Source organism: Aotus nancymaae, unplaced genomic scaffold, assembly GCF_030222135.1.
Source record: "Aotus nancymaae isolate 86718 unplaced genomic scaffold, 86718_ANA_hifiasm-v0.15.2.pri h1tg000040l, whole genome shotgun sequence".
Classification (NCBI taxonomy): Eukaryota; Metazoa; Chordata; class Mammalia; order Primates; family Aotidae; genus Aotus; species Aotus nancymaae.
Window position 1 is genome coordinate 96961030 of NW_026988454.1, and position 22538 is coordinate 96983567.

General features: G+C 35.4%; 1 protein-coding gene across 1 annotated transcript in view; it reads right to left on the reverse strand.

Moving 5' to 3' along the window:
* ADGRB3 (adhesion G protein-coupled receptor B3) overlaps nt 1-22538 on the reverse strand; it is a 751340-nt gene that overhangs the window by 151316 nt on the left and 577486 nt on the right. The window contains exon 17 of the mRNA XM_064360929.1: nt 1286-1412. Coding sequence (XP_064216999.1) covers nt 1286-1412 — 127 coding nt within the window. The remainder of the gene's footprint in view (nt 1-1285; nt 1413-22538) is intronic.

Below are 22538 nucleotides of genomic sequence, written 5' to 3' on the forward strand. Positions count from 1 at the left end.
ATTTGAAGCATCATTCATATTTCTTTAACTAACTGCAGGTTAGTCATTTCACAATATGATTTTAGGTAAAATTTATCTTGATCCTACTATTTACAACTCATTATGTTACCTATATCTGGTATATAGATATTGAAGATTTTTCAAACTTCCTGACTTTTTGACAACTTTATTCTAAGTCAAGTAGTCTCACATTTAATTTCACTTACTTGGCCTCTGAGGATATAGAAGAAAATCAAACATCAAATTTAAAAATCTTCAAATATATTTTGTGATTTTTTCAATGAACAAAATATGTGGAGATAATTATTATAATGCCAGTATCAGTCCCTAAATGCATGACCTTGAAAAATAAGCTTTGTGTCTTTTAAAACATATAGAAAGATTACAGGCATTCATTGAACTGGGAGGTTTCTTTCCTTGGACACTTACATGACATTAAATAATCAAATTGGTTGGTTTTCAGATTGTTAATATTGGAAGTTTGAAGGAATACACTTTAAGTGTGTTCTAAAATCTCAAATATGCACATCAAATTATATTAGTTTTTTATCATCAAAATTAGTAAGAAGAGTGATGCTTATCTAGGCCAAATGTAGGCAGAATGTCACATTTACCTCAATAATAATTGTTCAGTATTCATTTTGAGTTATATTTTCTCAAAATACATTTGATGAGTATATTATTGTTCTTTCAGACAGTTATGTACAGCTGTCTCTTTCAGAAACTATTTTTGAAAAACCTCTATACTTTTAAGGAATAATTTTACAGTTCCTGACAGCCATGCTTTCATAAAAAACTTCATTTGATTAACATATGTATATTTATTTATTTATATTTACATTCAAGGACACCTCCAGAAAACCTGTACTGAAAATATCCAATGCAGATATGCAATGTGTTTGACTATAGTGTCTGGGGTCTTCATTCTACTATTAACAATATCCTCACAAATTCCCCAGAACATCTTTCCAGCTTTAAAATAAAGATTAAGTTGACAATTATTTTTATTTGAAAGTTTGCAGCATATTAATATGATTGGACTACATCCTTAAAACTACACTGCAGAAATTTCAAGTTAGAAGACATAAAATTGAGTAGAATTTAGTTACAGCATACCAACTAGAATTCATTCCACCAAGCTACTGTAGCTAAGGAGGAGACGAACCCAATTTTGCCACCCTGCAACATTTTCCATTTCCCCATTTAAAATGCAGTTCCCTGGAGAAACACTAGCCACAAAGTCCCTGCCTTTGCATTACAGCCGTGTTTTCCCTTTGTTACTTACTATTTCTCTAGGTTGCTGAGCCAAAATGGCGAAGGTAGAGAGACGATCACATAAGCATTTCGTATGGGATGCATCGGTAAGCACAGTTTTACATCCCTGGGTGGACCACGTTCCCAAAGACTCGTTCCTGCAAAGGGGAGTGAGGGGGGGAGGAAATCGGGATAAATACGCCTGACAGCCAAATCCGTAAATAAGAAAATGCAGTTTAATTGAGAGAATCGTCTACTGTAATTCCTGTACAGGAAAAAAAAAAATCTACTTGTTGTTGAACAGGATGTAATTTAGATGCATCTCCAGTAATGCAAAGCGAGAGTGGGAAAAAGCAAGCAGGCGGCGGTGCGGCGTGCAGAGAGCTGTCCAGCGCCGGAGGTGCTGAAACCGGGACTAGCTCTGTCCAGCCCTCCGCGAGGATCAGCAGCGGCAGCGGCGGCAGCACTAGCAGCCGCCAGAGCGTTGGCAGCCACTTCCTATGCTCATCGGATCGTTTCAAACACTCAGGGTGTAAAGAGGCTTTTCATATTTTCCTACCAGCTCTGATTCCCGTCCCATATTTTGGACCGTAAATGCTGGCTTTTAAAATGCGGATTTCTTTGAAAAGCCTGACTAAAAGGTTACATAGCTTGGATTGGGTGATAGGATCTTCTCTGCTGCTGGTTAGGGATTTTTCCTCCTTTTAGAATAGCTGCTGTGAAAATTTCACCCTGGAAACGGGAAGCAGCAGCAGCGGCATCAGCTGGTTCCGACTCTCATTGCCTTTGCCTGGTATCCAGGGGAGGGGTGGGTTTCAGACACAAGCTTCCTACTCCACACTCCACTCAGTCCAGCTCGCCTCTGACGTCCTTGACATTTCTTTCCCTCATCTGCCTCTTTGCCCTGGGACAGAAGTATTAAGCTAACCCCAAGTCCACTAGAACATTTAGAGGAATAACCCCACCCCAAAGTCCAGTAAGAGTGAGGAAGAGAACCTAGTTCAATTTTCTCTTTGGTGTAGCCATTTAAAATGCTAAAGCATATGGTTTATTTCTCACCCCAGCAGAACAATAAAAATGGTATCAACCTATGTCTTCTTTGTGGGGGGGGATGGGGGAGAACCCTTCCACCCCCAGCCAAACTACACTACAGGAAGAGAGAAAGAGAGAGAGAGAGAGAAAGAGAGAGAGAGAGAGAAGCTATAGAGCTCAACCAATCAACTTTATTATCATTACACGTGTTCTGTACTGAATGCACCAATTGTCACCTCCCCTCCCCCAGGCATAGAAACTCTTCAGCTAGCAAACCTGTACGTGTGTTTTTAAATTTCAGACCAAGTTACTATCTATGTTAAAAATTACTTCAAAACTCTAAGAGAAAAACACATGGCTTGATGTTAATTTTGATACGGTGCTTTTGATTTTGCTTCCTCCATCTCCGAATGCCTGAAGCTATTGGGTTAAATATGTATGCAGTCTATTTCAGAGAGATTTCAATGAGACAAGCTTCTCTGTGACAGTTGAACTTCCAAGTTGAGCTGCAGAATATAATTCACTCTAACCCTTTTTGGTATCTACCAGAAATTATTTTTAATATTCATAATTTGATAGCATTAATATTTATGACTCAATATACTCTTAATTACAACTTCTTTGAAGAAGAAAATGCACTGTATTTGAAGAGAGTTAGATAAAAATTCTACCTAACTTTACCCAAATGCTTCTAAGTATTGGCCATTTTGGAATGTGTTAGGTCTCTTTTCTTTCTCACAATGTCATGCAATCATGCCAATTTTTTAAAAAAAGTAGTTATACTTTCAACTGCAACAGTATCAAACTCCAATTTTCTCTAACTGTAGCAACACATCAATTTACTTCATTAGCTGTCTCTTATCTTCTTGTGACAAACAGTTAAGGCCAAATTAAAAGCATTTATCTTAGCTGATCAAAGTTTAAAGAAGAAAGATACACTTAAGAGAATCTGACATTTTTAAAACAACATCTGCATTATTTATATTGAATGGCAGCTTTACTTTAATGCAGTATCTGTGCTTTCAAGTGGAGTCCAGTACTTACACTTTTCAATTATGCAGCTATGCCCAATATATCAATTCAATATCTTAACAAGAAAAAAACTTTCTGTAAATAAAACCTCTTATGAGACAAAGTTATATACTTATATCCATGTGATTAGAGTTCATTATTCCAGATGATGTTAGCATCAGCAAACTTCGACTGTTACATATGAAGTCTATATTCAATATCATGTTGCTAGATTCTGAAGATCATGTAAATTTTATATGACATCATTAAAATGTGAGTCCATTTACTTTACTTTGTACAATGATTGCATTGCTGACCTGGCCCAGCCCCAGGCAAAACTGGGAAGTAAGTAACATTGGTCTTTACGTTTCAGTCCCTCACTTACTCCAAGCATGAAATGCTTCTGCTCTCACTGGGGCCCTTTTCATGCACACTTTCTTGAGGCTACATCACCTCTGTCCTTATCATTCTTTAAAACCATGTTTCCTTCATTGACTTTATCTGATTAAATTACTGTACAATAACATCTGAGTGAGTTCAGCTTAATGTGCTTTCCCAAATTTAAAAGAAGATATGTAACAGACAATACTGCATCTGCTAGGAGAAGAGCAGAATCTGGAGCAGGTAAGTAGGAGAGAATATCTTGAGAGGTGAGAAGGGGAGTGGGTAACCATCAAGTTCGGCATTTCACCACTCCCAAGAGATAAATAAGATGTGCGATATTCTGATGACAAAATTTATATTGTTTCATTAAACCTCTTGGTATTTTAAATCACATAAAACTCACGAGTTAGTCTTTTTACTCCCTAGCATACATGTAACTATTATTACAAAGCCTATAGTATGTGTTATCTGTATTTTCAAACTTTTCATAGCTTATTCCTACTATAAAACATTCTTTGAAAGCATGGTACACATGTCTAATTAATTTCAGGGAAACCATGTAAAGCAAACTGATATGTGGCAGAGCAAATGTGAAGCAAAATAGCTTCTCCGTTCTGTACAGAACAAGGGTTTTGAACATGTGGACTCTTCCAGCAGCCACATTATTTGTCCAGTGTCATAGTTTTGCATGCTATAATAAATGGTATATCTGTGAATTATTCTTAATTATGGAGTCTAGTTTGTTATCAATAGAGTAAACAAAAATAGTGAAATATATATGAAATTTAAATATATAAGAATAACTGATGATATCAGAAGCAAACACAGAATGATGATACAGGCATAGGCATTATACTGAAAATCACATATTTACTTTTCATAGTGTCTTTTCTGGGCACTAAGTAATTTTTTTCCCCAAATGGTTTTAAAATATAACTATGTTTACAGAATTCCATACAACCAGTACATCCTTTGTTGTCTACACCTACATTCACCCATCTTAGCTGTTAGCTGTCATCTGTACCTCTTCTTCTTCTCCCTATTACCACTGAATTAGGCTGGCTAACAGAAGGAAAAAGCCTTCCTGTCCCAAATATACAAAAACACAGAATTACGTGAAAATATAAGACACAAAATCTGTTACTTTGTAGCTTAATATTTACTTGATGACTTTCCCCAGTTTCCTAGGAGTCTACATGATTTCTTTTTGGATCTGAGTATTTGGTTCAGTTTTTGGTTTCATGAAGTTTTAAAACATCTGTTTATACTTCTTGGCATTTACAAATTAAAGGGAAAAGTTATCAGCTTACTCCAATGAAAAGCTATTTGATAAAAAAAAACTACTAGCAAAAATTCATAGTGACACATTTCAAAATGGTTTCAAGAAATTATACTTTTGAGTTTTCCAGATATCAATAAAACTAGATATTCCACTTCAATCTTTTATGAAACTGTTTATTCTCTTCATAATAAATCAGTATGTAAGTTACTTATTATGAATAAGTTATATACTTTATGGATTTTATTAACTCTTGGGATATTAGGAATACATTTATTCAAAATCAAAATAGCTATAGCAACATTTAAAAAAAATTTACACAGGATTTCTAACTACACTATCCTCACATTGTATATGCACTGACAGAAAGTAATTGCTTTCCAAAGCATAATAATAGTTAATTTCTAAAATTTAGGTAAATCTGTATTACTTTTGATGCATACATATACCATATCCAAATGATGATGTGTATACAGCTTTTGGTATAAATTATTATCATAATATAGAATGTTTTTAGTTTAGATGAGAAAATGTTCTCAATTTAGAGCAGGAACACACTTTGACATAATTTCTACTTTAAAGGACATTGCAAATATTGAGAACATTGTTTTTCTGGAGGCTGTCACTATGTCAAAATATAATAAATCATAAAATTAGAAAGATTTACTAGAAGTAACCTTAGTGATCATCTAGCCTGTTGATTAACACTTACTGTACATTAAAATTACCTGAAGAGCATTGAAAATTAAACCCTATGATAGGGTTTGGGATATTACCTTTTAAAATGCCCTTCAGATGATTTCAGCGTGCAGTCAGGGTTGAGAAACACTGATCTTTTCCAAACAGTTTTATAGATAAAGAAAGTGAAGTGTAGTGAATTTAGAAACTTGTTTTAAGTCACAGAGCGAGAAGCAAAGCTGAGCTTTTCATTTCCAGGTGAATTTTAATTTTAAACTTTTACTGTAATCTGTTTTAAAACAGAATGTACTGAACATGTCCAATGAAGTTATAAGAAAATTTAAAGATCTATTATAGTAAACATACGTATTTTATGATAAAAAGGGTAATACCAGCATAAAGCATATATATGCACTCCATTCACAGGGATGAGATTTAGAAGCATGTACCTTCCCATCACCAGGAAGGACAGTTGTCATCCATCATGTTGGACCTGGAGTTAATAGCAGTTCCTTCCTACCACAACACAAATTTTCTCATTTGTTATCTGAAAATTGACTAGTTCCAGGAATACTCTAAACTTAGATCTTTCCCCATGCTTCTCTATACCTGTTAATGCTTTCCATTCAACACCATAATATTAGTTGATACATTCACCTTGCTTTCTTTCACTTGTAAAATGAACATGCTACATGCCATATTAGAAACTAGTAGTTTTGAGAACTATATTATGTTGGCTTTGAATCCCTGACACTTCCTTTCGCCTAGTAGTCTTAATAATAAATATTCAGTTTATGTAATATATATATATATTTTTGAGATGGTGTCTTGCTCTGATGCCCAGGCTGGAATGCAGTGTCCTGATCTTGGCTCACTGCCACCTCCACCTCCAGGGTTCAAGCAATTCTCCTGCCTCAGCCTCCTGAGTAGCTGGGATTACAGGTGCATGCCACCACGCCCAGGTTATTTTTTGTATTTTTAGTAGAGACAGGGTTTCACCATGTTGGCCAGCCTGGTATCAAACTCCTGACCTCAGGTGATCCACCTGCCTTGGCCTCCCAAAGTGCAGGGATTACAGGTGTAAGCCACTGCGCCCGGCCCATGTAATGATCTTTTGCATTTTAATGGATTTCTTTTTATACTGAGTTTGATGTAGACAGATTGCCTTTGCTATAATTCATTTGCTGTCCTTTAGCATATAGCAGACATGTAATCTAAAGCATATCAATAGCTCTTAATAGGATCTTCTACTTGCTTTGGTCTTCAAACATCATTTAATGATGAACTCTGTAAGATTTCAGCATCCTGTGCTGATTATGTTCAATTCAACAGTGAGGCTTGAATCTTTACTCACCAGTCAATATGTATTTAGTGAGTGCTTTTCAAATATCAGATGAAGTAGAAGACACATGAAAAGCATGTAGTTAGTTTCTCAGAGAAGCTGACAATCTGGTTGGGATGACTATACACAATCTAGTAATATGTTTTCTGCTTAATTAGTTCTACAAATTATTCCAGAAAATGTTGTCAGCTCTGCCCTTATATTTCAAGCCACCATCATCTCTAGCCTGGGATAATCTCTTCACTGGGTTTCTTACCACCCACCCTCAAGTTTAATTTCAAGAAAAAATCCAGACAGATCCTGTTGACAAATATGTAAACTCCACTAAAAACTGAAAACTATCAATGGGTCTTCTGATCTCACTCAGAGTAAAGGACAAAGATCTACTTAATGGTCCTTATAATGGCCTACAAGGAATTATACTACCCAGTTTCTCATTGGCTTCCCACATTCATCTCCTTACACATGTATATTTGCCCATCACTTCCAACCACTCTGAATTCCTTAGTGGCCTGCCTTGGCGTTTTGTGCTAGCTAATCCCTTGGCCCAGAGTGCACTCTTCAAAAATATTCACATTACTTGTTTCCTCATATTATGTAGGCTTCTGCTTTTATGTCATCCTATCAGAGATGTTAACACTGACTATCCATCATAAGATAGTAACTTCCTATCCATAGTAGGTAAAAAATGGCTACAAACTACATATAACTCTTTCCATCAAGAGGTGGAGTCTATTACCTCCTCCTCTGAATCTGGATATATGTATGGTGACTTGAATTGATCAAAAGAAGACAGTGGAAACGATGTGTGACTTGTGAAACTAAGCCTCAAGAGGTCTTAACAGTGTCCACTCTTATCATCTTGAAGTGTTGCTATTATGTGAGGTAGCTCAGGCCAGCCCTACTGAGGATGAGACTGGCACCAGCCACCAGTCATGTTAGTGAGGCTGTATTAGATGATCCAGCCCCAGATTAAACTTCCAGATGGCAGCCTCATTAATTATACCATATGAAACTAACCGGCTGAGCCCAATCTAATAGCTACTCCATAATATTGAAAGCAAATAATGGCTGTTGTTTTAAGCCACTATTTGGGGTGACTTGTTATAAAATAGCTAATACACTATACAAGCCCTTTCCAAGGGCCCTTTGCTGATCTGTTTTTGCCCATTGCACTCACTCTAATCTGTTGTTGCCCATTGCACTTATCATGGCTGATACTTTCCCATTTGCTTTTTGCCCATATTTGTTCACTAGGATGTACATATCATCAGGAAAGGGATATTGTTATGTTCACTTTGGTATTACCTGATTCTAACACAGTGCTTGATATATTGTAGGTGCTTAATAAATATTTGTTGAATGAATACCTGGTAAAGATTTTGATCTGATATAGGTGGAATTTCCTGCATCATTCATTTATTCAATAAATATTTATTTGTCATTAAATATGATACAGATCCTGTGCTAAGTTATTGTGTGGAAATATTAGATTTCCACTTGCCATTTTTCAGAGCTTGAGAACTTCACTGGAAATTATCTCACAAGTGTAGTGTTACTGCTGTTATGTCATAAAGTACACATTAAAACCAAGAATATGTCACTCTTGAGGTAATGAACATTATTTACAAGAATGGTAGCACCAGTTTTATTGCCAGTAACATCTTTTTTGTTGTTGTTTTAAATTGGAAATAGAGTAACAAGGAGTATGGTTAGAAATTAAGGAAGCCAATTTACTGGGTTATAAATATGTATAAGTATCTTTACAGCATGATTTATTAATAATTAAAGGTTAAAATTTGCTACCTGCCATCATCAATTAGTCAATAGGCAAATAATAATCATACTAGTAAAAACAGTTAACATTTATTCAGGGTCTAGTTAGGTGTTGTGGTGAATAACACACTTTAAAAATTTTCTTACACTAGAGGCCAGGCACAGTGGCTCACGCCTGTAATACCAGCACTTTGGGAGGCTGAGGTGGGCAGATCACCTGAGGTTGTGAATTTGAGACTAGCCTGACCAGAATGGAGAAACCGTGTTTCCACTAAAAATACAAAATTAGCCGGGTGTGGTGGCACATGCCTGTAATCCTAGCTACTCAGGAGGCTGAGGCAGGAGGATTGCTTGAACCTGGAAGGCAGACGTTGCGGTGAGCCAAGATTGTGCATTACACTCTAGCCTGGGCAACAAGAGCAACACTCCGTCTCAAAAATAATAAAATTCTTACACTAAATACCAAGGTAAATATTATTGTTATTCCCTTTATAGGAAAATGGATATAAATTAAGCTCCTAACTCCATCCAGGATCATGAGGACCTTAGAGATGAAACAGCCTAGAGTCAAAAGTTCCCTGGTTGTCTCAATTTCTGTAATATAGCCCTGCGAGTCTCGGACTTCCTACCTTTGGTGGTATTATTTTATGCTTAAAAGAAATAAATGGAGCCCAGAGGTTGTGACTTTCCTAAGGACATCCAGCTGTTAAAGGGTTGCCGGGAACTGAGCTTAAGTCTGTATGACCCCAAAGCAGATTCCCCTTACCCTATTCTCTTGGTGAGGGTTAGACACAGTAAGAAAGCACAGCCAAAGTTAGGAATATACAGGAAGAACACTCAGAAATGGTGGAAGAAAACTGAGAATTGGTATCTCACAGAAAATAAGCAGAGAGCATTTCATTAAAAAGTGATTGATCAAAGGTAAAATAAGAAAATAAAAATATGAAGCTTGAGAATGGCCATTGTAGGCATGGAGGAGGCCATTGAGAGCCTTTGGAAGAACAATTTTAGCAGAGGGGTTAGACATAAATTAGATTGCTAGAAGTTAAAAAAAGAAAGCTTGTGATATCAAAGAGTTTATCAACAAAAGTCAAAAGACTGCATGCAAGTCAGATAGCACAGAAAATTATATTTTTGTCAAGTATGCTTTTACTTTGAGGTGTGGCTCAATCTCCCAACAGGTTACAATGCAGATCAAAACAGTCTAGGAAGAGAGAGATCATAATAGGATGCAGTGATGATGAGACAATAGTCTCATAATTTGATTCAGAATAATGATGAGAGTGTTAATATTAAACGGAAGGAGAGACGAAAAGTATCTTCTATTGAAACTGCAAGGGGAAAGCATTATTACTCTCAATAAGATGGAAGAAAATCCAAGAAAAAAGTTTAATTTATGGCATTTTAAGTCTTTTTTACTCAGAAAATTTCAAAACTTTTGTTTCCACCATTAAAAAACATCAGAATTTGGTATGAACAGGGGAAAAAAAGAGACAATTTGACAGACATAGAAATGTAAATTTGAATAAAACTGAAGAGGAAAACTGCTATATATATTAGTTCATGATGAATTATATGTGATGTGTTTAATAAAACAACAAAATACATTTTAATCCTGTATGTAACTAGATACTAAGAAAGATTTCCAGGGTTGTTCTTGAGTATAGATAGGGGAAGATCCTAAATTTGTATTTTTTCTCTCAGCTCTTTTCAAAAGACTTTCAAATGCCCTGAACATCGATCATTTGTTAATCTAAAAACCATAAAATAATTCATTCTGTTTGTATATTGTTTTCCTCAATAAAACTGTTTATCTGGGCTAGGAACCAATTTTTCGCCTAATATAATTTGCAACAGATGATATGCACAACCTTTAAAAAGCAGGATTATTGAACTAAAATAGAGCAAATTTAAACATATGTTACTTTCCACATTAGTTTTCAAGTAATCTGGACAAAAAGCCAGTCTAGAGATTTTACTGGACCATTGTAACATTTATAACATAGTGTATCCGAGAACTCACCTATTTAATATCAGCTTGCTCACTTCCTGACTCTAATGGCTTTTGTTTCACAAACCTTTTAAAAATGATTAATCCTAAATATGATACATATAGAAAAATACACATGGAAAAAAGATAAAATATATATTGAGAAAATAAGAATAATTGTCTCAGGGTTTTATAGGTATTAGCCTTTGCTTTGTTATATTTTTATACTTTTCCATTTTTCCAGTGTAAATATATTACCTCTGCAATCTGAAAAAAAAATCTTTTGAGAGTCAAAAAAAAAAAAAAAAAAAGGCCAGATGTAATGGCTCATGCCTGTAATCCTAACACTTTTTGGGAGGCTGCGGTGGGCAGATCACTTGAGGCAAGGAGTTCGAGATCAGCCTGGACAACATAGCAAAATCCTGTGTCTACTAAATATACAAAAATTAGCCGGGCATGTGGTGCATGCCTGTCCTCCCAGCTACTTTTGGGGTTAATGCAAGAAGATCACTTGAATCTGGGAGGTCAAAGGTGCAGTGTGCTGAGGTCATGCCATTGTACACCAGCCTAGGTGACAAAGTGAGACTGTCTAAAAAAAAAAAAAGAGAGAGAGATTCAAAAAAATTATGTAAAATAATAACATAGGCAGCTATTTGTATTTCACACCTTTTGTTCCCTCCCATTACTTTTGAAATTATAATTATGGTGTGGCTTGGCTATAACTGACTCAGTCATGCTTTTGGCATGGGATCATGGGTTAGCTTGCTTTCTAAGTTAACTATTTGAGCACATGCCTGGACTGCTACCCCAAACTGGAAGGATAGTGCTCAAAAATAACTGTTGAGATGTCAATTAAAAATTAGGCTTAACTCACTAAAAATTCTGATGTATTAGTTCTGGGATGGGGCCAGAAATAATGTGATTCTGCTATCAGAGTCATTAGTTTCAAGAAACAGAAATTTAAACTCTTGCATTAATCATACTTCAAAATTATGATTCATCAGTGCCTACATACAAAATGCAAAAATAAGGGTTCATTGGACATTTATATAGTTATACAACTATTTGAGTGAAACGATATTCTTAGAATTTTGAAAAGGGGAGTCCTGAGTATTAGAGGAATGTTTCTTTGTTAACTTCCTTCGTGTATTATGTGCAATTTGGGAACCCAAATAGTAGTAGTAGAAACAACAGAGGTGGCTGGAGAGGCTGCACGAAATATTACCATATACAAGCACTTTGAAATGAAATAAAGTGATCCCCATAAGAAAAACTGGATTCAATTAAAATGTAAACTAGAAAAATAATTTGTTCACCTTCAACTTAGTGGTTCATAATCATATATATATATTAAGCTAACATTAATTTTGTAACAATCTCAATATCACTCATTTGAAGCCACTGAATTCTTTTTTTAAAAAATCAATATTTCAGCATTGCAGTGTTCAAAGCAAAAAAGCTCATTCAATAAAAGCCAGCTGCAAATGTTTTTATACCTACTCAATGATAGAGATAAGTACATTCACCAAATCAAAATTTGAAATAGTAGCTTCAGTAAATATTAGATAATATTTTCTTTTCATTGTTTTTTCTTCTTCTAATCAAAATTACTTTAGATTTACTTGTGATCAGTTTCAAAAAGCTTGCCTTTTTTCCACCTTTTTACATAATCTATATAATCTATGAAATAAGTATCTCTGTCCTGCATATAATCTTTAAATTGAATTTTACTTTTACATCCCAGATGTGGCAATAAGAAACTTGGCTTCTACTTTCATCTGTACAACGAGAGTGCTCTCATCAGGACATCACCAGCCTAACCTGGGACCCAGTGTGCTTATTTCTTATTTATAAAATTAGCCAGTTGCATGCTCTATCTACTATATAGGAATACTGTGTTGATAAAAGTCAAGATAATAGATATCCTGGACAATTATTTATTTAGTGATTGTATAGGTGAGACATTATTAATAAGGATAAAATATTTTCTCTACAAATTGGAAGTTCTCTATAAATACAATACATTATCATGATGATCACCTGTACAATTATTTTTGACAAGAAAGCCATATAGGAGGGGTTAAGTGACATGAACAAGATAATCCATCAAGGATTATCCCTCTTAGGTTGGCACCATAACATTTCCAGGTTTGATAGGAGAATACAGAGTCCAGATTTGGAAGACTCAAATTTAAGAGAAATAAAATAATTAATGTACTCCATGAAGAAATAAAGAAATGTAATGTATTGATTTTCACCAACAATTCGTTTTTTTTCTTACTGTAAAGACTTTAAGAAGTTTAAATGGAACTCTGGATAACCAAATCTCTTTGGGATCACTGAGCCACACAGCCAACAGCTAAACCACATATTGTTTTTAAGTCACGGGTAGACAGTAAAATATGAAAAGAAAAATTATATGCTACTAAAAGGAAGAATTCATATCATATTCTGGCAAAAAATGCAAAGAATGCAATTTTTCTATCTTCTAAACACTAGCATTGCCAAGAAATTACCAATGGAAACCTTCCACTCAGAACACTTTCTTTGGAAATTATGGGTATTTAAAATAAGTGCCCTGAGAAGTATGGTCTAAAAGAACTATATATGAAATTCCATAAAACTATTAATTTCTATAAACTTCTGGCTTTGGGGAAACATGAAAATAAATCTCTTTTGTAAGAGGCCTTGAATTACCCACTGCCTATAAAACAATAAGTGGTTAGGTAAATGAGGGAAGAGTAGCTACTTCAGTTGATAAGAGTTCACAGAGGAAGCCAGACTGTCCTGTTTCCAGAATACCCTGTATCACCCACCTGGCCAGCCAGTCATTTGCCAGGCTACATGGCAAACTACAGGCTACAGGATACACTGTTTTAGCTACATGGCAGCTAGACCAGAGTAGCAATAGAAAAGCAATAGAAGCTTCTGCTTACTTCCTCAATAATAGTACATGCAGAAAGGATAACAAAGAGGATAAAGTGTCTTTAAATGAATTGTTTAGTATGGCTTTTTCTAAATACAATGCAAGTTGATATTTAAATTCCAATAAAAAATCTGAAAGAGCGATATTCTTTTATGAACATATGGGTAGATGCAATTACAGCTTTTTAGCTTTAGACACCCTAAAATACTGACTGCCATCATTTAAAGAATAAGAAATTTTGCTTTAACCTTATACATTTGAAAATGTATATAAATGTTTTAGTGCCTCTTTTGTGCTAGGGAGAGTACTAGGCATTGGGATTGCATAGATTAGAAGGTAAACATAGTCCCTTTGCTCAAGTGTAGTGTAGAGACAAATATACAGCTTGTCCACCCACAACCCCAATTAAGAAATCTAAAACCTATAACCCAATCAGAGATCGTAGAGGTGTGGGTAGTGATCTAGTGATAAAGGGGAAGAATGCATAATTCCATTTCTCAAAAAACTTGAGAAATATGCATTGCCATGTATTTAATAAATATATACTCTGTCTTCCAATCATGCTTTGACTCCTTTGAACTATTACTTCTTAATACGTTAATAAGGAAGTGGTGTGAAATTTCTTGGTTGAAGGGCAGCACTGAACTCTCAATGGCATGATTAACATTTTAATGAGCAGTGAAGGCCTTTCCTGTTTTGGATCTCAACTGTGTGTCTCCTGAGTGGATCTCAATCTGTTGAGTTCAGAGAATGAGGTGATTCTATCTTAGTGAGATTTTAAATAACAGTAGATCATGCAGGCCACAGTTTCAGCCTGCTACTGCTCTCTTCTTTGTTAAGAAAGTTCACTTATAGTCTAATATACTATGTCAGAGTCCAGCAACTAGTTTTCAGCTCTGGTTTCTTTTTTGGTATGCACAGAAACTGTATGCATAACAGTTACAATCCGGGAGTGGGTAATTTTTAGTAACTGATCAAGTAATTGCAGGTTCTCCTTATTTGTAAGGTATAGTAGCTAACTGCTATTTAGAGACACAACAATTTGCAGAGGAAGTATTAGATAATGCTTGTAATTTAATTATTTGCAAATCAAACTTTGGCTAATACACCAAAGGTATGAAACGTCTTCATTGGAGACAAACTTGAAGGTCATTAAAAAGCTATTTGTTCTGAGGTTCTGGAAACCAAAGTACCTAAAAAGATGGTCTAATGGACAGAAAACCACTTTTATTCCCAGATAAAATATTTCAAAAGCATTAAAAACCAATATCCTTATTTTTATTGCTAGGTAAAAAAAGAAAAAAAAAACTCTCATAAGAAAAACTCCTGTGGGAAAACTTCAAGCATCTTAAAGATGAGGCTTATAATGGAAAAGCCTTCTCTGTCATAATTAATATAGTATCACTAATATAAAACCCAGGCTGCTTATCTTGTCTTTATAACTCATTTCTGGCTACTGCAGACCCATCACTATAATGTACATTACACATATAGCACAATATAGTTTATATTATTATTAAGTAAAGGATGTAGAATGTAAGGGAATTTTGACACTGATTTCTTGGTGATAAGAATGTATAGCTCAAGTTTTCTCTAAAGATGTGAGCATTAATAATCTACATAGATATTGAAGTAGTTCAACCACTGCTTTAAATTTTGCTTACTGATTCAGTCATAAAACCAAGGACACCATGCACATTTACCTGTGAGTTACATAATCTTTTAGCAAAGATTTAGCAAAGTTGCAAACTCTAGTTGTGTTTTTTGTGTCCTTCAGTTCTGTTTTTCTCTTACTCACAGCCAAGAATATAAACACACCTGTGTATTTCAGTGTGTGTGTGTCTGTGTGTGTGTGTGTGTATTGTCAAATTAAAGCATAGAAATGTCTGCCATATTTAGTTGATTGGTTTTATGAAGAATGGTTGTCATATGGTGTCTGTTACTGATATAATGTTCATCTGGAGAGGAGGACTCCAAGTTCTTCAAAATGAATCAGGCATCAATACAATGTTCCAGGATATAAACAACCAATTTTTGTAGCCAACTATCTGGGATACATAAAAAACTCTAGGAGATCCAAACTTTTCCTACTGAAGAAACATTGACAAAGACTGAACAAACATTGTTTATTCTCAGAGTAGCACATAAAATTTACTTTGCTAATAGCACAATTTTCATCTTTTTCAATTTTGAGATAAAGGAACAAATTACCTATGTTCAAATTTCACTAACTTAAGCTATCCTATATATTTTCAATATCCTAGAGGTTAACTGTCCCACTCCAAGCGACAGACTTAGATTTAAAGAACAGCCCTGGGAAGGGAAGTATAATAACTAAAGTAGTTTTATATTACTAAGGTGGCTCTTTACCTATTAACACATGGAAGAAATACTGACAGAAATTTATGGCAGGTCCAAGTGAAAGTGATGATATTCCATGAGGTAAATGTAGTTTTGAGAAAATATTTAAGAACTCAGTAGTTGTACAGAAAATCCATTGTGTGTGACCCCATAAATTCTCATTGGCTCCAATTTTGTCTACTGACTGCAACTTTTATTCTCTTCCTAAGGTATCTTTACTTAATTAGGCTCCTTTTGCTACCAGACTTGCAGAACAAAGCCTCCTATAAAAACATACAGACTGACTTGTCTATAGAAAGTCAAGCACAAGGAATAGGAACAGGAAGAACTTGCTTTTTCAGTCCCCTGTGTATATTATAATAGCTCAGTGTGATTTCTTTTAGGTTTTTAATGCAGATGTCCTTAAAGAAATTTATCTTTTAGTATCCCTGAGAATTACAGTTTCTTTCATATCTTACATGACAATATAGAAAAGACTACTGTTCACAATTATGCACCTTCTTTTCTCTTCTTCTCCCTCTTCCCAGGGTGCCAAAGTACAGACTAAAGTGATTCTTGTTTACATATCCTCACTGGACAGAATCTGCCAACGGCTACAGTTTACATAAAATTATGATGTGAATAGGACATTATAGATGGAAAAATTTTACTAATGGAGTCTGAGAATGGACTGTTATTTAAAATATGAGTAGCTCCTTTTGGTACCAGAATCAGTCCTGACATTAATGGGTTCTACATATTCAACTCTACATACTTATAGAGCACTTTGGAGAAAAGGTTTCATATTAATATAAGAATGACTTTTTTTCTTTTTTGCAATGTAAGGTTTGAAAGGTTTTGATTTTTTTTTTTTGTCAGATGGAGATAAGGCTTTTATATGTTCACCAGAAGATGTTAATGTTATATGCAAAGAGAAGTATATCTCCAGATCTCCCAGATATGAGGGCCTCGCCTCCTTATTTAAGAGTGAGCTATTCTGTGCCAAGCTTCTCATCGCCTATATTGTACCCATTTTATTTTTTCAAAAACTGCACACCTATCTAATCTAAAAAGGTGGGAAACATGCTATAGCTACATTACTGTTAATTCTGTCCAGTTCACATCTCACTCTCAGATATACATCAGGGAGGACTCAAGGACAGAAGTCTCTTCAATCTGATAGCCAAACGGGCTGTGAAGAGAAGCAAATTAGGGTTTTTAATCATCCTATAGCACAAAGGAGAGAACGTGCTTACATCAAATTATTAATCTCCCATGGCATCTTTCAGGTAAATCTAAGTCCCTGCCCGACCAGAGTTAGGATGTGTTGCAGCCCATGGGACTGGGCAATACTCTGCTTCTTTTCCTTGCAGCCAGGCCACCTTGAACAGAGCACTGTATTCTTGCTGTATCATGCAGCCTTCCTTACCAGCCATATTTCTGAACTATAGATAATTTATGACTGCAACACTCAGATACAAGGGGCAGAAAAGCAGATGCTCAAGGCCAGGTTTTGCCAGTTTTATTCTGTGTTGCCTATCACATCATAAAAATCTTTTTTTCTCCCATACAATTTTTATTTGCAATCACTACCCAGATTTATCTTGGAGACTTGGGGTTAAAAGGGCAGTGTCTCAGAACTTTCCCTCAGTACAAGTACTGATAAGAACTCTGCTTCTTGGTGACTGCTGCCAGGACCTCAGCTTGGCCTCCAAACAACCAACTGTTAACAAGGACTACACTCCTGCCCTGTCTCGGGACTCATCTTCAATGAAGACTCTCCTGCATAAGGCAACTGCACCACCCACTCAGGACTCAAAGAAGGTGAGGGTCCCTTTTCTCACATTCATTCAGCTGGACTTGATCCAGAGTGGCTGAAAGGAGATGTGATAATTTATATAGCTCTGTTTTTTCAAGAATAAGATTGTGCCTCCTAAGTGTCTTTTCCCTTTTTCCTCAATAAGCCCCTTCCTGGTTTCTAGACAAGACAGGTTGCAGGTAGGACAGCATTCAGGAATGGGAGTTGTGTGGGCAGGTCTGTGCCCTCTTTGTCTCCAAACCTGAAGACATGCAGTTCCTCTCTTTATCCAGATTGACAGGTTATTTCATCAATCCACTGAAGACCACCATTTAAAATAAACGGTAGCACCACTGGGACCCCATGTCCCTGAAGGGCAATCACTGTCACTCTACAACCAATGGTTAGCTTCTTTCCAATTATTCTGTCCAAGCTGATTCTTTCTGCCTTGGACATTTTCTAGGGCTTTCTAGGCTATTTTTCTGTTTCTGTGAAACTGAACCCATGGGGCTTTGTTTCATGTGTTCTTCCTTGGAATGACTTTGCTCTGGGGATAGCTGAGTGTTCTCTCTCTCATCAGGTCTTTCACAGTAGATTCTGTGGTTCGGGACTTTTTCCACACTCCTACTTTTACCTAAGGGTGTTGCTCAGTGTTTAGTTTAGCCTTACTTACATCTGTGCTTCCTTTCTCCTGGGCCCCTGGCAACAGGAATACCCTCTGATAACCCCAGCCAGGCCCTGTAGGTAACTTTTCCCTTAGCAAGGTGTCAAATTACATTACTTAAATCTTTTTGATCTTAAATCAGTCTTAAGTAAATTTTCTCACTAATTCTATGTATTCAAATGCAAAGGACTCCAAGCAATAGTCTTTAGAGATGGAAAGTAGTTGTTTTAGACCTATTAGGGTCTTTCAATCAAGTAAATTCTTTAGCCTAGGGCTTTTCATCCATCCATCCACTTAACAAATAAAGTGCCTACTATTGTCAGGCAATTACTAGGATTTTGGGAAGGTGAAAAGTATTCTCTGCTACCAAAACCATTATAATATTTAAGATAAAAGCTAGTAGTAACCAAAAAATATGCTGTGTGGAATATATACTTATTTAGATTACAAGCTCCTATCCCAGTGGAAGACGAAAACCATCTTTGTGTCCTAGAAAGTAGTCAAGGTAGATAGGAGATTTGAATTTATATTAACAATCTATGTCAACTGTGGAAAATAATTAAAGGAATAAGCAACATCCAGTTTGAGGATTATTAGGACCTAAGAAATTTATTTCATTGTGTGGAAGACAACCACCCACACCTCTCCTCCTCTAACAAGCCAGAGAAATTTGGTTTTAAAAACTATGGGAGGAGACATTTAAGTCAGCCATAAGAATATTATTATAAGAGAATGGACAAAGCCACAACTAATAGGCTTTGGATTTTTTTTTTGTACCTGAAGTGTAAAATGTCTGTGATGAGAATTGTTTGGATAGGCTACATTAGATCTTGTATAGGTCTTATAACCCTTTATTCAGGCAAAAAAGGTTGAGTTTAGTTAATATTTTCTCAAAAATACTTCACTTTTGAAAGCAATGGATATTTCACAAAAAAATTAAATTATCTAAAGAGATATATCTATCTATATTTATCTACACACATAAACACACGTACATGTTTCCCTTCATTTTGTCACTTTTTCTTTCTTTTTTAAAGCTCAGACTAAGAAAAAAATGGGAAGTAGAATATATGTTTTCTTTTTAACATTTTATTTTGAAGTAATTTTCGACAAAGTGTAAAAACAGTACACATCCCCTTCACTTAGCTCCTCTTATATGTTAATTTGATATAACCTTAGTATAATTAATGTTATAAAGTTAAAATTAGCACATACTATTAACTAATCTCCAAACCTTCCAAATCCAATTGTATCTCTAATGTCCTTTTTGTGATGCTGCGTCTAATCCAGGGTTCTGTACTGCATTGTCATCTTATCTCCTCAATTTCCCATCTAGTTCAGTTCTCAGTCTTTGTCTTTCATGACCTTTACAATTTTGAAGAGTAGTTACCACTTATTTTGTAGAATGTCCCTCAGTTTAGGTCTGCGTGTGTTTTCGCAAGAGTAGACAGAGGTTACACATTTCTGACAGGGATACCACAGGAGTGATGTTGTGCCTTTCTTGGCATATCGTCTCAGGAAATCGCTATGCTATGCGTAGGTCCTGTTCCTCACCAGATGATGTTAGCTCTCATCTTTGTTAATGTAGCATCTGCCAGGTTTCCCTACTTTTGCAATTTGTGATTTAAAAATATCTTTTAGGGAGATGTATTTTCTTTTAAGAATTTGAGCTTTTTTTTATTAGGTTGGTGCAAACGTAATTGCAGTTTTTGCGACAAAAATTTGATAGAAAATGAGACTTGGGCAATTGTGGGGGACCTCTTACAGGAACAGAAATCTTCTTATTCCCTACTGACACCCAGCATGCTTCAAAGGCTTCTATCCACATTCCCATAAGACTCTGCTCACCTTAATTTTAAACCTAAGTAGATTTGGGGGCTCAGGTCTGTATAGCTAATATCACCCATTTGGTTGTTGTTTTAGTCACTTTCGTGGTTGATCTTTGCCAGAAATTCCTTTCATTAATAAAATACAGCTCTCGAATATGGTGCCTGTCCCCAAAAATATTTTGCAGTCTATTTTGCCTGCTAGAAAAATAAAATAGATCTGAATCAGCAGAGACAGAGGATGCTATTACTCTATAGTGGATCAAGCAGCACTGACTGCAATACTCAAGGGCTGCTGAAAACTCATATCAGGTACCTCATATAGTCATATATTAGTAAGCTGATGCCTCAGTGCAACACCATACCCAGCTGACACCACTTCCAACTGACAACTGTAACAAAAAGGAAGCTAAAGAGTTTTCAAATTCCTCACGCATATTCCTGTACATCACTGTGTGCCTTTGCTAATGCTGTTCTTTCCTCTCCTCCACTCCTGCGTGGGATATTTCCCTAGTTCAGGTCAAATACCCTCTTCTCTATAAAACTTTCCTTAATATTTTGTACCCAGGGATGCCCAGGGCTGCTTGTGTTCTGATATCTATTTTTATATGTCATTTATAAATAGCATATTGTATGGTGGTTAGTTATTGAGGTCACTTTCTCCACTATCCGATTTTTAGGTCCTTAACATCAGAGACCATATTATTTGGAACCACAATATATAGCTTTGAACATATTGGGTGGTAAATGAATGTTCATTGAGCAAATGAGGTACAAACTTGGAATATAGCAAAATAGTACATAGTGTATCACATTCTATCAATCTATTTATTGATCCATCTATCTAATCTAGCTTTGCCCTTCCACTTACAGAAAAAATTTAAGGTGGCATTTAAACATGTACAATAAAAGATAAAAATAATATTAAACAAAAATAGATATGAAAAAGTAGAAGTAGGAGGAAGGAGCCAGGAGTGTATCAAGCAAAATGCATGTTGTACTGTCTGTACTTTTGCTAGTGATGGGGTCTAAATAAAGCTTGGGATAAATATGGAAAAATCGTTTTCAAAATGTCAGGAAACCCATGGGACCATACTATATAGCCACAGAATGTTCTCTGTGAGAATTTCCTTACCCAAAAGCCGATGTATAGGAAACATTAATTTTTAAAACCAAAATACAGGAATAATCCTGAATCATGCAAAAGTATTTCATGATTGCCAGTCAAGGTTTACTGAAGCAATGCACATACCAAGTTTCTGTTTGCATTTGTTATTTTTGGAACAAAGTACCTTTGGAACCAGGGCAATAGGTAGGTTACCCATAAGGTAAACATAATGTGAGAGTGAAGTGCAAACTAATTCTCCTATTTGTTGAATGTTCTTCCTAGAATTTATAGGGAAGAAAATTATGTTCATTTGAAAGATTTCTGAGGCCAAGTGGGGAGAGTGAGATATAAACAAATACTTGAAATTGTTCATGTGCAGGCACTTTAATTTTGTGCTAAGTATTCACAGTCTTCACAAAATAAAGTGACATCTTTATAAAATGAATACTTCGTCTATAACTGCACTAAGGTATCTCATTAGATTTGTGGGCTAAACTGAAACATTATGTGATCATATTACAGGAACACTTTTGTCAAGCTATGCATCAGCTTTGTTACAAAAGATAATATCATTTTTTTCTCTCACTACTCTTTATATATTTAAAACTAAAATAATGTCTTCCATCTCTTACCACATTTCTACTGCTGAAAAGAGGTATCACAGGCCCACAGATGAGAAAGTTCTACAATAAGCAAAGATAATAAGGTAAAAAAGCTGGTTCTGACTTGCTGATAAAGGTTTCATGCAAAGACCCTTAATCAAATACTACCCATTCCTCTGTTCTAACACATAAAGTTTTCTTACCAAACCAGTAGTTTCATTGTTTGCAATGGGATTTTAAATAGAAATAACTGGCCAATTAAATATTTCAAATATTCTGCCTACCAAATCAAGGAAGGAACAGGACAATCAAGCAGTGCAATTTGATGAATGCTCGTTAGTCTGGAGGAATAAAAGAAAAGGTCATGTTTCAGTTTCTGCTGGGGATCCTTCCAAAAAAGAAAAAGAAAAAAGTTTCTTTTTCTTTTGAAATGAAACTTTTATGGAAAAGATACAATAAATAATTACCTTTAATCTTAAAATCTTTTTGAAAATTGTGTAAATTAGCTCTTTTGTTAGGTTATCTTTA